This window comes from Abramis brama (genome assembly GCF_963993115.1).
Source record: "Abramis brama genome assembly, chromosome: 4".
In the NCBI taxonomy this organism is placed as follows: domain Eukaryota; kingdom Metazoa; phylum Chordata; class Actinopteri; order Cypriniformes; family Leuciscidae; genus Abramis; species Abramis brama.
The window spans coordinates 46,543,434-46,556,817 of NC_139966.1; the positions used below are offsets into that span (position 1 = coordinate 46,543,434).

At 36.9% G+C, this 13,384-nt stretch overlaps 2 protein-coding genes across 2 annotated transcripts in view; both read left to right on the plus strand.

The window, feature by feature from the left end:
• Positions 1-1,771, plus strand: part of il26 (interleukin 26) — a 3,673-nt gene extending 1,902 nt beyond the window's left edge. Inside the window, exon 5 of the mRNA XM_084113115.1 lies at positions 822-1,771. Within this exon, the coding sequence (XP_083969241.1) occupies positions 822-926 (105 nt within the window). The 3' untranslated portion in view covers positions 927-1,771. The remainder of the gene's footprint in view (positions 1-821) is intronic.
• A 9,203-nt stretch (positions 1,772-10,974) lies between these two features.
• ifng1r (interferon gamma related) lies at positions 10,975-11,873 on the plus strand. Its single transcript, XM_084112405.1, has 3 exons — positions 10,975-11,033; positions 11,132-11,350; positions 11,511-11,873. The coding sequence occupies exons 2-3, from the start codon at positions 11,135-11,137 to the stop codon at positions 11,586-11,588; spliced, it is 294 nt and encodes a 97-aa protein (XP_083968531.1). The 5' UTR covers positions 10,975-11,033; positions 11,132-11,134; the 3' UTR covers positions 11,589-11,873.
• Positions 11,874-13,384: the final 1,511 nt, after the last annotated feature.

The following is a 13,384-nucleotide window of genomic DNA, read 5'->3' on the forward strand; positions in this document are numbered from 1 at the left end:
GTATTTTCATAAAAAGTCAGGGTAATACAATTCTTCTGATATCATAATCAAGAAAAAAAAGTTTCATTAGGATGATATTCTTGAAAAGAAAGCCTTTAAACAGCTTTGCATAATCTTTTAATATTATTTCTTTAAAAAAAATGATTTAACAAAACTGCTTCACTACTCATATAGGCTAATATATATTAAAAAAATCATCTGCAAAATCAGATAGGCCTATCATAACCAACATGCAAAAAAAAACCAAAAAAAAAAAACCTTAAAACAGGATATGATATCATAGAGAGGACCAGACCCTCATTATATATCATTTATAAGTCTCTTATAAATATCAGATAGTTTGTAGTGCTGTCAGATCGATTAATCGCATCTAACATAAAAGTTTGTAAATATATATACTATGTGTGCGTGTGTGTGTGTGTATATATATATATATATATATATATATATATATATATATATATATATACAGTATACGTACACACACACACACACACACATATATATATAATATATATTTATATATTATATAAACTTTTATGTTAGATGCAATTAATTGCGATTAATCGATCTGACAGCACTAATAATTTGACTTTTTTTTGACAAGAAAAGTTTAGTTAAGGTTGTAAAATATCATGTAGTAGAGTAACTCCTGAAATATATAATATTTATTAATTAATAATTTATGAATGGATGGATAGATAGATAGATATTTTCACTTTTCTTTATCGTGGATACTCATCACTGACCCAGAAGCTTATCTCTATCTATGTCCATTGCATTGTGATTTATGAGTTCCCCTCTCTGTTTTTCATACACAGCCTGAGTCAGGACTTCAAATTAAAGCAATGAGAGAGTTTCACAATGTTTTGGTCTGGATCAGTTTATCCATGGATAGAAGGAAAACGCACAAGAAGATTCAGTAGTTCTCCGCACTGGCACAGAGGAACTCAGGATGCAGTAGGAGTCAAACACATTTGTACACGCAAACTATCACTATCACTATCCAGACACACACCCTGCAGTGGAGGAACCAGGCTCAATTAACACACACACAAAACACAGTGGCTTGAGTCATTAACAACATCACTCCTTCTATCAATTATCAACAGACTGCTTGCAAAGTAGAGTTGTTTGGCTCCTACACCAGCCATCAAGTCACATCCTGTGAAAGTTTTACTGTTTCACTGTTTCACTGGACAAGCCAAATTCTAGTTGAATCCAGTACATCTCAGGGAAGCTATGACAATTTTCTTTTTGCACTGGTTAGACAAGCCAAGGATACGGATATTTTGCATCAACATTTCAGCAACTTGGCATTATGAACAGCAATCTGTATGCTTATTAAAATGAAATGCATTATAGTTTAAAGAATACAGAATGATATAGTTTAGAATAATTGAAGGCATATTTATAGTTTTTTTGTGATTGTTACAAATACATAATTTATTTTTGTGTTTTATTTGTTTGTATTTTTGTTTATTATTTGTAAAGTATTATTTGAGCAGTTTGAAATGTTATAGGGGAAATGAGAGATCTTAAAAATATCTAATATTTATTTTATTAAGTTATGATCGGGCAGTAGGTGTAGGCCTTTCATTCTCTCAACTGCCAACTCAAATTCTTCTCCCAAAAGAGAAAAAAAGTGCGAGTATTCTGTAAGTGTCATAAATTAACAAGGTTAGCCGTGTAATTCATTAATGTGCATTGCTGTCTGTGATGGAATATTGTTTGTGAACCTTGAAATTAAATAAAGTTTAAAATCAGCTTGAGAGGTTCCCATTGTGCTTGTCTTGTTTCCATGACCAAAGCTTTTCAATGGCGCTCCGGTGTAGACTGTAAATGATATAGCTTTTGGACGGGTGGTGTTCGGTTGCCTCTAATTAGCCTACTGTTCAGAGTGCTAAATGTGACTAACTTTACATAGTCAACACAGTATCAAAGCACTGCACATAAGAACTGCACACTTGGCACACAAGAAGACAGAATCACACTGACACTGTATTATTCGCCCAGTCACTTTAGATTTTAGACCGCACTGTTGGCTCCCTCTCGTGGCTCATATTTAGGTATTGCGCCCTCTGCTGAAGTAGAATATTTGCCAACTTTGGTAAGCACAGAAGGCTATGTGCAAGCAAAGCATTCAGCCATAACATTTTAGTTCAATAATAATCAAATAATGATCAAAAGTTTATAATACTCAAAATAGGCTATTGCACAAAAACCAAGACTATTTAGTCTGCAATTATGTTTAAAAACAAATGTAACCAATCCTAAGGCAAACTCTACCATCACTGTCACTGTACACAGCTGCAGTTCCTGGAAGTTTTAGCACAGTGAAGCGCGACCACAAACGTCTCTCTCGCATCGCCACCAAACAACCCAACCTATGCTCAGTTCTGGTGCAACGAAAGGGCAAGGGCATGCATATGCATATGCACACACACACACACACACACACACACACACACACACACACACACACACACACACACACATAAAATATAAAAATACACTGTTGTCTTTCTTAGACACAAAAGCTCCAATAAGCAACTGCTGCAACTGCTGCATCAAAACTGCAAGCTTGGAGTTTCAAGAGGTTGCCAAATGAAGTTTATACTCACAACAACCAGCCAAGTCCTTGTATAGTTAGACACATTTACCTGTTAGAATCAATAACTAATGTGTAGTTAACTTAAAAAGATAGTTTATAAGATAGTTATAAGAATGTCAAAGCTGCATAGAAGTATAAAATGACATGATGGTGAGTAAATTATGAAATTTTTTTTTTTTTTTGGGTGAACTACTTATCTCTTTAAAGTGAAAATTAAATCATAATTTACTCACCCTGGTGTTGTTCTAATGCCGTAAACCCTTTCTTTAATGGACCAAAAAAACAAACAAAAAAAACCCATCTAGCTCGTACTCGTCTATATAATGGCAGTGAATAGCGACCAGCATCAAGCTTTAAAAAAAAGACGCAAAAGTGTCACAGAATGATCCCATGCGACACGTGCCATGTATCCCAAGTTTTCTGGGCGATAGGGTTTGGTAGAAAACTGAAATGTAATGTATTCTTTAATGAAAATTTTGACCTTGGCTGTGGCATTCTATGCACGGCTATGTGACGTGTGCATACGTGAGACTATTAGCGCCGCAGTTCACTCCGTCTCACCAAGAAAAAGCACACATGTTGTCAGAAATTAAGATTAATACAATCCATGTAACATGTACCTTCTTCTCTGAGGTGTTCGTCATACCTAGAAGTTATCGCGTTCACATCTGTCAACTGCCATTCTGACAGTCATCAGACAAACGGAGATATTTAACTCTTTTTTGGGGATTTCTAGGTGTTGTATTTCATGTCACGTAAGCTATTCATTAACCTTGATTTCTCACAACTTGTGTGCTTTTTCAGGGCCTCTCGGAGTGAACTGCGGCAAATAAAAAATTCTCCTTTTGTGAACCGAAAAAGGGCCTACGGCATTAAAACAACACCAGGGTGAGTAAATGATGACTTCATTTTCATTTTAGGGTGAACTATCCCTTTGAGTTTTGATACATTTTCTTCAATACTATATCCACGAATTAGTCTAGCTTTGTAGTGACTTTACAAAGAAATAAAAATAAGTATTAAGAAATAAAGCGAATTAAATGAATCGTAAACGTCAAACCATTAACACACATTCATTTGATAAAAAAAATGTTAAATTCTGCTCTCCTGGTAACTTTAGCATGAAACTCATTTCACCATAAATGCTTACGTAAATTGTAAATTGCCACCTCAAATCCTCCTTACAAAAGAGGAAAAAGGGGTGAGTGAGAAGTCGGATGAATGGTGACTCCAGTGCTCAGAAGCAGCAGTGCTAACCTGACCACAGCATGCTCACTGGAAACTCACAGTTAAGCTGCTACGCAGATGGAGAGGCTGCGGAGGAAACAGTTAGGTCATTGACTCAGTGACTCAGTAACTATACATCTAAATCACTCTCTTTTCCAATAAGGAGTGGAGACTGGAGAGTCCTTGACTGGATTTTTTTCGCTCAGTTTCTCTATGGCTGTCCAATACTTACGTTTTTAAAATGTATACTTCTCAGTCAATATAAATGAGCAGAATCACATCTGATAAAATGACATGGTTAAACCTTGCAGTGACACAGTTTCTATATTCTATCGTGACATACGGATGGTAAATGTTGGGGTCGGATATGTATTGTGTGTCACAGTCACAGAAATGCCCACTTGTTGAACTATTTGAGGTCTGATTGGCTGGTGGTTTTAGTGATTATTGTTTAAAATTGCTTAAAACTTTAGAATATTCTGTCATTAATGAATCGTACACGCAACAAATGAGTTGTGACAAACAAATGAGTAACACAATATTCATTACTAGTAATCATTATTAGCATGATCTTTACTTTAGAATGAATTATGCATTATTCAAATTAATTTTGAAACTGTATATAGTTTCTTAGTTGTTCTCTGGTAGACATGAATTTTTTTTAGTTATTGATTAGCTAATAGTTGATTAAACTGCATTCTGCTTTGTGCTATTACTTACTAATTTGTTAATCATATAGTTTATACTTAGTTAATATATTTACTAGAATGCATATTGCATTACTCATTTGTTCATGTGAAGTTATTTATTAATTACTGAACAGTAATTATAAAGTGTTACTGAATTTTTAAACAATTATCATTAAAACCACCAGCCAATCAGACCACAAAAATTTTCCACTATATGGTTTCCACTATTCCACTTAATAGTAGTTACTAGAATGCAACTCATGTGTTGCTGTGAAGTTGTTTATTAATGATGGAAAAGTATTCTAAACTGTTTCCCTTTTCATTGCACTTACTTCACTTTTCTGAGCTATTTTTATACTCACATCCAGCTGCTCCCAAAGTGATTTCTACTAGTGGATGTAAGTTCATTAAGCATAGTTCATCACATTTACTGTATGAACATGATCCACAAATAGTTGACAATCAGAAAACAGCTTTTTTTGTCATCATTTTGAACAACATATCTTGTTTTATTATTTGAAACCTAAAATATACCAAATTCCATTTTAAGGAAAGTCATATGGCGGCCATATTTGCAACACTGTTGCAGCTATTTAGGCATCTAAGATCAAGTCCTATCTACTTGAATGGGGGAAACCTGAAACTGCTTGCCTAACTCACAATTAAATAACATATTTCAAATCAGCAACAAAATCTGCCTTGAACAGTCCCATAAATGTTGTTTCTTATGCTTAAAAAACATTTTTTCAGGCTGGACCAGCCAATGCACATGTGCAGTCTTCAGCACGCATCTCAGATAAGGTATCTCAGGTATCTTCTAAAGCAACTGGAGCTTCTGACGGCGGCTGCAGTGACGCAATAACTTTATCAATATGGGACTGGATCTGCGTCCAAAATCGCACACTGTCTGAATAGGTAGCCTACTACATTTGAATTTGAATCCACTTCGTGACTGTTAAAAAGTGCGCTGTATATAGTATGAATATGTGTAGTATGAATGAAATTCAGACCATGTTGTTACTGTCATGTGACCTACCAGTGTCAGTTGCGTTGCTTCACTTCCATTCATAAATCCCCTCCCGTGGCCTTACAGGATAGTGAAGAGTCCATCGAAAACACACTTCAGAATCTCGCCGGAAGTAGTTGGTCATCCGGGCACTTTTCACCTACTGTTTTATGAATAGTGTTAAAGCTGCCGTCGGCAACATTTTTTTGATCATATTCAGTGAAATCGACACTATAATCCGACAGAACAACATAAATAAGGTGGTTTTAGAAAAAAACCCGAACTTCTAAGTCCACCTAGAGCGTGTTATTTGTTTTGCAAAAATCCACCGCTCCCGGATCATCGGGTCCAATCAGCGCAGGGGGGTGTGAGATCTGACTGTCAATCACAGGTCGTGCACACGCCACAGATCCCACTCCCCCCTCGCGCACGTTACAATCACATGCACACGCCTGAAGTTTGCGCAGTAACGAAGAGTGATGGCGGAAAAGATTCCAATTCCTCGGTTAACCTCAAGAGCTAGGAGGTCAGAGCTTGCAACATTTCTTCTCGACAGGTAATTGTACTTTATCAACCATTTACTTTATGAGTACTCCATGGTGTTGATCGATGCTGATGAGACGGGCGCGTTCACAGAAAATCTGGTGCACACGCACTGACCAGCACGCACTCGATGGGAGGGTATTAGTTGATAGTGGGGGAGGGGCATGAGAGTTGTAAACATTCAAAATGTTGGCTAAGTCCACTCAATCTTCCAGGGTTGCCGACGGCAGCTTTAATTCGAACATACTAATCTTTTGGAGCACTGTTTTTTGTATACTATATGATGTAAGAATTTGATTTCAGGCACAGTTTGGCTGTTTTATTTAGAAGGCGAGACTTATTATGAAATATTGCGCGTTATACTTTTTTCCCATTTCTTCTAAGATTTCGGATACAGTGTGGCTCTTTATTTAGAAGGCGGGACTTATTTTTTCCATATTGCATGTTGCACTTTTTTCCCATTTCTTCAAAGAACTATTTCTTTAAAGGGGTGGTTGAATGTGATTTCACTTTTTTAACTTTTTTTCGTTGCACCAGTTTGAGCATAAACAACATCTGCAAAGTTACAACGCTCCAAGTTCAATACAAAGGGAGATATTTGCTTTTAAAGAAATCAATTTCTAAGGACTACAGCAAACGGCCGGTTGGGACTACAAGACATTCCTCCAGGGTTAGTGATATCACTAACCCCAACATTTACATAAACCCCTCCTCTGGGAACACAATAAATAAAGGGGCCGAGGCCATTTTATGTTGCTTTGGAGAAGAGTTTTTGTGGTAGTAGAGTGTCGTTGCCGCCATGCCATCGAAACGCTGTTATTTTCACCCAGATTGCAGGTCCACTTTGTTCAGTCTTCCTAAGGACGGTGGAGTTAGGGAGCAATGGTTACAATTTATTTTTAACTCGGCCCCTCATAATTATAATCCAAATGTCGCTGTCTGTGCTGCACATTTTCCGCTGGAAAGCTTCCTCAATCTACACGGTTCAATGCAGGATTCGCACAACGGCTTGTCCTGAAAGATGGAGCAGTTCCAACTTTAAAAACAGAAGCTGTTGTTTACGAGCCACAACCTGTAAGTATGATTTTCATAGAAGCCGGAAATCATCCGACCGTTTTTACAAGGAGGGACAGAGCAGTGTAGAATAGTTAAATATGTAAAAAATAATCAAATTTTTTAAAAACAAAGCATGAACACATGTTACAGTGCACCCCACAAACACAATCAAGCCTTCGAAAAAAGGTGTTTTACCACCCCTTTAAGTTCAACTGCTTGTTAACGCAAAATCGAATTAGCCAATCACACGGCTGCAACTAAATGTCACTTGGTTTGATATTTTACGTTTAAAGACTTGCAGCTAAACATGTCTTTTTTTGTCCTCTGAATGTTAGGTTAAATATTCTGCGGTGTATGTGGGCCTATAAATTATAATGCAATCATATGTAAAAAAAAAAAAAAAAAAAAAAGTATCTATAGTGAGATTTTTGTATGCACAAGGAGTCTGACAACAGCCGGTATGCTCCACATGGAGATCTAATGTCACCATCATTGAGTCCATCTGTGATACATGAAGAAACAGAAAAAAATGAGACAGAATAAATGCGGAAGAACTGCAGAAACGTCTACAAGACCCTTGAAGAAAGATGGTGAGATCAGATATCTGTGTGGTGCATAACAGGATGTTACAATTAAAGGTGGTATCAGCGATTTCAGGCCCAATCATAAATGTTCACATTCATCTAATCTTACCTAACGATCCGCTAGCTGCCCGCCCCATAAGCATGCCGTCAAAAAAACGCGTCTCTGTAGGCAGCCTAGGCTCTGAGATCTTTTGTGTGCAGATCTCAGAGCCTAGGCTGCCTACAGAGACGCGTTTTTTTGACGGCATGCTTATGGGGCGGGCAGCTAGCGGATCGTTAGGTAAGATTAGATGAATGTGAACATTTATGTTTGGGCCTGAAATCGCTGATACCACCTTTAATCGCTAAATTAATGTTTGGAAATGTAAACTGATATTTCCTACTGACACACTACAGCAAAAGATAAACAACTGGCTTAAAACCATAGAATACTCACTCAAAAGTGGCATTTAGTTCGAGTCACCCTACACTCTTCTATAAATGAGTTTTGTCTTTCGAGGAATGACTTTGCACTTGCATTTCCAGTCCTTCTGACAAATGTGACACATCCTGGACCCTTAAATTAGTTTCATCTGCTGTTTAAATCTTAACCAGCCACTTTCACCCAGTGATGCCAATTATTGATGCCAGATAGCATTTTCATTCTTTCCAATCCATTTATCTAATTTATTCACAGTGGTTTTAAGTGTAGAGACAGGCTCGTTTAAGATGATTTCTGAGTTTCAGATTCAGAGAACTGATGTTGCCACACCACAGTATGGGAATTCCACTGAAAAAAAAAAAAAACTGTGGCCACAGGCAGTAAAATGTAAATTAAGCAAATGTACATCATCAGAGATCAACCACCAGTTCTATAGAAATATGACTTTTGTCTTACAACTTATTACTTCATAAGTCACTTATACATCATATTGCATTGAAGTTGAATATTTTATCCTTGAATCCTTAACTTTGGTGTTTTGAGTGCCATGCATTGCTGTTTGAGCTAAAGAAACACCATACAGTGCCATAAAGATATTACCAAAAGTGCCCATTGTATGGAAGCCCAGGTTTGAATGGAAGGAAAAATCATGATTAGGACTTAGAATTATGAGATAAAAAGTTACAATTTAATTTTAATTTCGACTTATATATTATAATCATGACTTATGCATTATTCTGATTTACCAAAGCATTTTGGCCATTAGTTAAAAACCACACCCACTTACATGTTTAATGATCTAAAAGGATAAATATGGTATGCGATAGTGATGCAAATTTCAGTTTGCTGAGTCATAGTTCACCTCAACCAGTTTCTAGTTCGTTGGGTGGCTTGCGACCATGGCAACATTCAATAAACACTTATGTCTTGTGCAATCATAGTGAATTCAGGTTTATTAGGACACTTTTTCCAATGGCAAAAAGTGTCCCAATCATCCTGAATTCACCCCTATAAACAATGTAAATTCAAACAAGTAAAACTTTGAAAGCTTGCTGGCTAAAAAGCATCCATAAAACTGTCAATTTAAATTCAAGATAGCAATACCCATTAGAGATGAGAAACTTGGACATCAATACATAAAGTAACCTTCTAAGATCACTTTATTTTTCATATTTTAGAGCTCTGCAATGGAGAAGGGACAAGGATATGTTTGGAAGAGTGAGAGATTGGGAAACATCCCTTTATAAGTCAGACTCAAACCTATATCACTCACATGGGCACCAAGACTTCAATGTGCCAAGCATGTATGCAACTGCTGAACTGCTGAATGCATTTTGCAGACACTTTTATCCAAATAATCTACATTCCATTCAAGGTACACATTTGATCAGTTTATGCCTTCCTTGGGAATCAAACCCACAACCTTAAAACTGTTAACGCTCCACTGTTTGAGCTACAGGAACTCCCAGACTTATAGGAGAAACAGTTCCTGAAACTTGCACTGTACTGCACTGTATGCACAATCCATACCAAAGCATATACTATGCACAATTTCATTTAAATCAACAGATTCAGAGAACTGATGTTTGTTGCTACACCACAGTATGTTTGAAGGGGAATTCAACTGAAAAAACGATGTGGCCACAGGCAGTAAGTTGAAGCTTAAGCAGCTTTACATCACCACAAATTAACCACCAATGCAAAGTAATGCATATGGGATAAAAAATGTATAGTGATAATTTAGCAATTGATTTATAGAATGTTTTTCAGTATGCATTTGCAGCACCAAACACACACAGCTACATATGCATATGCCAACATATGCACTTTCTCACATGTAAACAAACACTTGTGGTCAAAAATGCATATGCAACATATGCAGACTCATGCAGGTACATATGTGCACACATGCATTATTAAAAACAAACAAACAAGGAAAACAGATGGCCATTGGATATAGTTGTTGGAAATAAACCCAGATGATAACCACTGATAAGAAGTTTCGATTTCACACAAAACAAAAAATTATATCTGATAATGAGCAGACTTTCGGTTTGCTATTGACTCATTGGGAGCGCATGTCAACAAACCCCCAACCCAGTTTTTAACAGTCCGAAAAGCCGAGAACCATGGCCGAAAACCATGGCTTTTCTCGAAAGGCCACTGCGACCTTGTGAATTGTTTGAGTTGCTCCTGGGGTATGGGATTAGTGACGTGACGTCACTTGAGAGCATCTCATCTTTGATAGGAAACCTTCATAGAAAAGTAGCCCACAGAAACCCCAAACCCCAAGCGCATCCCCTGCCGCCTTCATACCGTTGCTCTTTTTTGGTTGTGCATCTATATAAACCCCCGGCCACTTTCCGATCATCAACACTCACCTGCTGACTAGCATCAGTTCACAACCTCTTGTTTAAAGTCGCTTGAAACACGAACACAAAGAATGGATTCTTGGCTCAACATGGTGCTGATGTGTGGACTTCTGTTAATAGCATCTCTTCAGACAACCAACTCGCTCAGATTTAGACGGTCCGAGAAGATCAAATTACTTGAGAAAAATATCCACCATCTGCAAAACCATTATGTAAGTGATATCTGTCATGAACTTCTGCAGCGGGTTTGAAAGCAGTTCAGTTTGTGTATGCAAGATTAATCACTTATAATCCTATTCATATCTGTATGCTATAGTTAGGTCTTGCAGCTAATATTAGCAAGAAGAGACCTATTGCATAATAAACTCTGTGACACTTTGATCTTAGATTAGGGGTTAAGATTCACAAGAGATGCACATTAATTCATAACGTCGCTGTTTTATGCCCACTTTCTTTAGAAAACACTTGGCACAGAATGGGTTGCAAAGTCTGTTTTTACTTCTTATCTGGACAAGCTGAATGTAAGTTTTTACTATGCAAAAGGCTAAAATATGAAAATGCGATTGAATGATATATATGCCTCTGTATATTTCATGCTAATGATATTTGTTTCTCTTAGTCCATGGCTTCCTGCACTTGTCAGACGCTGTTGCTTGAAAGAATGCTGAACATCTATGAAGATATGTTCAAAGACATGAAGGAGAAGTCTGATAACAAAGATGTGCAAAACCATCTAGGATATGTAATGAGTAAGGTGACCAACCTGAAACACAATTACAGTACAGAACTTGAAGTATGGACACAGCTTCAGAACATGAACAGAACTTTGAACACTGAGGTAAACATAAAGAGAAAGTCCTTCTGTGAATCACCTTCTTCATTGTGAAAAGCGTACATTTTTAGTTGTTGAATTGCTGTTTATGATATAATATGATATCAGGCAACGTGATATCTAATATATGATATGATATCTAATACATATGTTTGTTCTCCCTCAGGTGAAAAATGAAACCATCCAAAAAGGAGCATTGAATGACTTTCTTATGGTGTTTACAGAGGCAGAAAAACACCACTGAAAAGATCCAAAAGTCCTGTCTTTCATTTAGTATACATGTGCTTTGTTATTGTCTTAGCCTATTTATTTATAAATTATGTGGAAATAATTATTTATTTTTTACTTTATAATGTACTATACTACACCATCCATAACTTAAAATCTAACTTATTCTCATCGCAAGTGTGTTTGCATCATTTACAGTGTACAGAAATGGGGAATCATGATTTCTAACTGGATTTGTTTGAAATATTTTGTGAGCTTCACTGGCTAAATGGTTAATAACAATAAAAATAATTTTGCATTCAATTACGGCTCGGCTTGTTCAATAACAAACTTTACAATGTACGTTTAAATGACATTACACACAAATGCATACAAAATACAAAAATATTCAAATAAAGGCTGGAATACACTGCATGGTTTTAGCACAGATTTTTGGCTGATTTCTGTTGAGGCTAGTTGCTGAAAGTCAGAGCCAGTCTGTAAATATTGGTCAGTTCAGAGAAAATTATGTAGCGCATGTAGGAGGATATCAAACATTTTTGATATTTTGAGCTGGTTTTAGACCATTTTATTATTATTTTCATTTGTCATGCTACACCTAGCAATGTTTCTACATGTTATTGGGTTTGGAATGACTCAAAAGTCTGGTAGTGTGTGATCTGATTTGTTTAGTGTATGATGTCCAGTTTTTCTCTTTTACAAAGTCAGCAAGTGTATGATACCTAGTGTTTCAGATTTTAAAAGTCATGTAGGCTATATAGTGTATTCCATCCTCAAGTACTTGACACATTAAGGGGTGAATGTCATTCAAACAAGCTCTAAACTGTGAAAGAAAATTGTATTTGATTGTTTGAACCAGAACCACAGACAAGTGTTCCTGTAGCTTAAACAGTAGAGCATGGCCTACAGCACAGGAGCGTCAAAACCTGGGCTGTTCCTCAATACCAAGTCCCGGAGGGCCACTATCCTGCAGAGTTTAGCTCCAACCTTAATTAAACACACCTGAATCAGCTAATCAAAGTCTTCAGACTGACTAGAAACAGATAAGCTGTTTTCGAAATCACCCTATACCCTCATTCACTCTTCCCTACATTACTCCACTAATATAGTTCACTTTTTTTTTTTTTTTTTTTTCAATTCCACTTGATGGAGTGAATGAAAATGAGTAAGCAAATTCGGACACTGAGTGCGCCAGAAGGGCTGCCGCTTTTGCATAGTTTGTGCTTGCTGTTTAATAAATATTTGAAACTTATGAAAATATTTAAACCGCAAACTGGCGGATCCAGTAGTAATGAAAAGATTTTTCTTTAACTCTGTCATGGGAAACTAGCATGTATAAACCTTAATAAATCTTATTTACCTGTATGATATTACACTGTACCCACATTGGACCAGCAGTTTGGAAAATGAATGGATGGATGAATCCACTGCGGGCGCTATCTTCTGGCGAGATGTGGGAATTCATTCGGCACGACCTTCACAGTGCATGGGTATTCTCTAGCCGTTGAGTGTACATCAATTGTACACTCGTTATTGCAGTGCATTATGGGATTGAATGAGTGCAATGGTATGGACACCACTATGGCTGTCCTCTCAAATAGGCCTAGTGCCCAATTTAAGGGTATAGGGTATTTATTGGGAGATACAAGGGTCCGTGTCTCTACCAAAGGAGAAAGCATAATGGCTAACTTAGATCATGTGTGCCTTGATAACCCATCACATTACAGCCTTGACGTCACTGAACTTCATTCAGAGTTGTGTGACAGTCAATCACTGTTTGTGGATACCATGAGAAGTGCCGTAAACGTAATC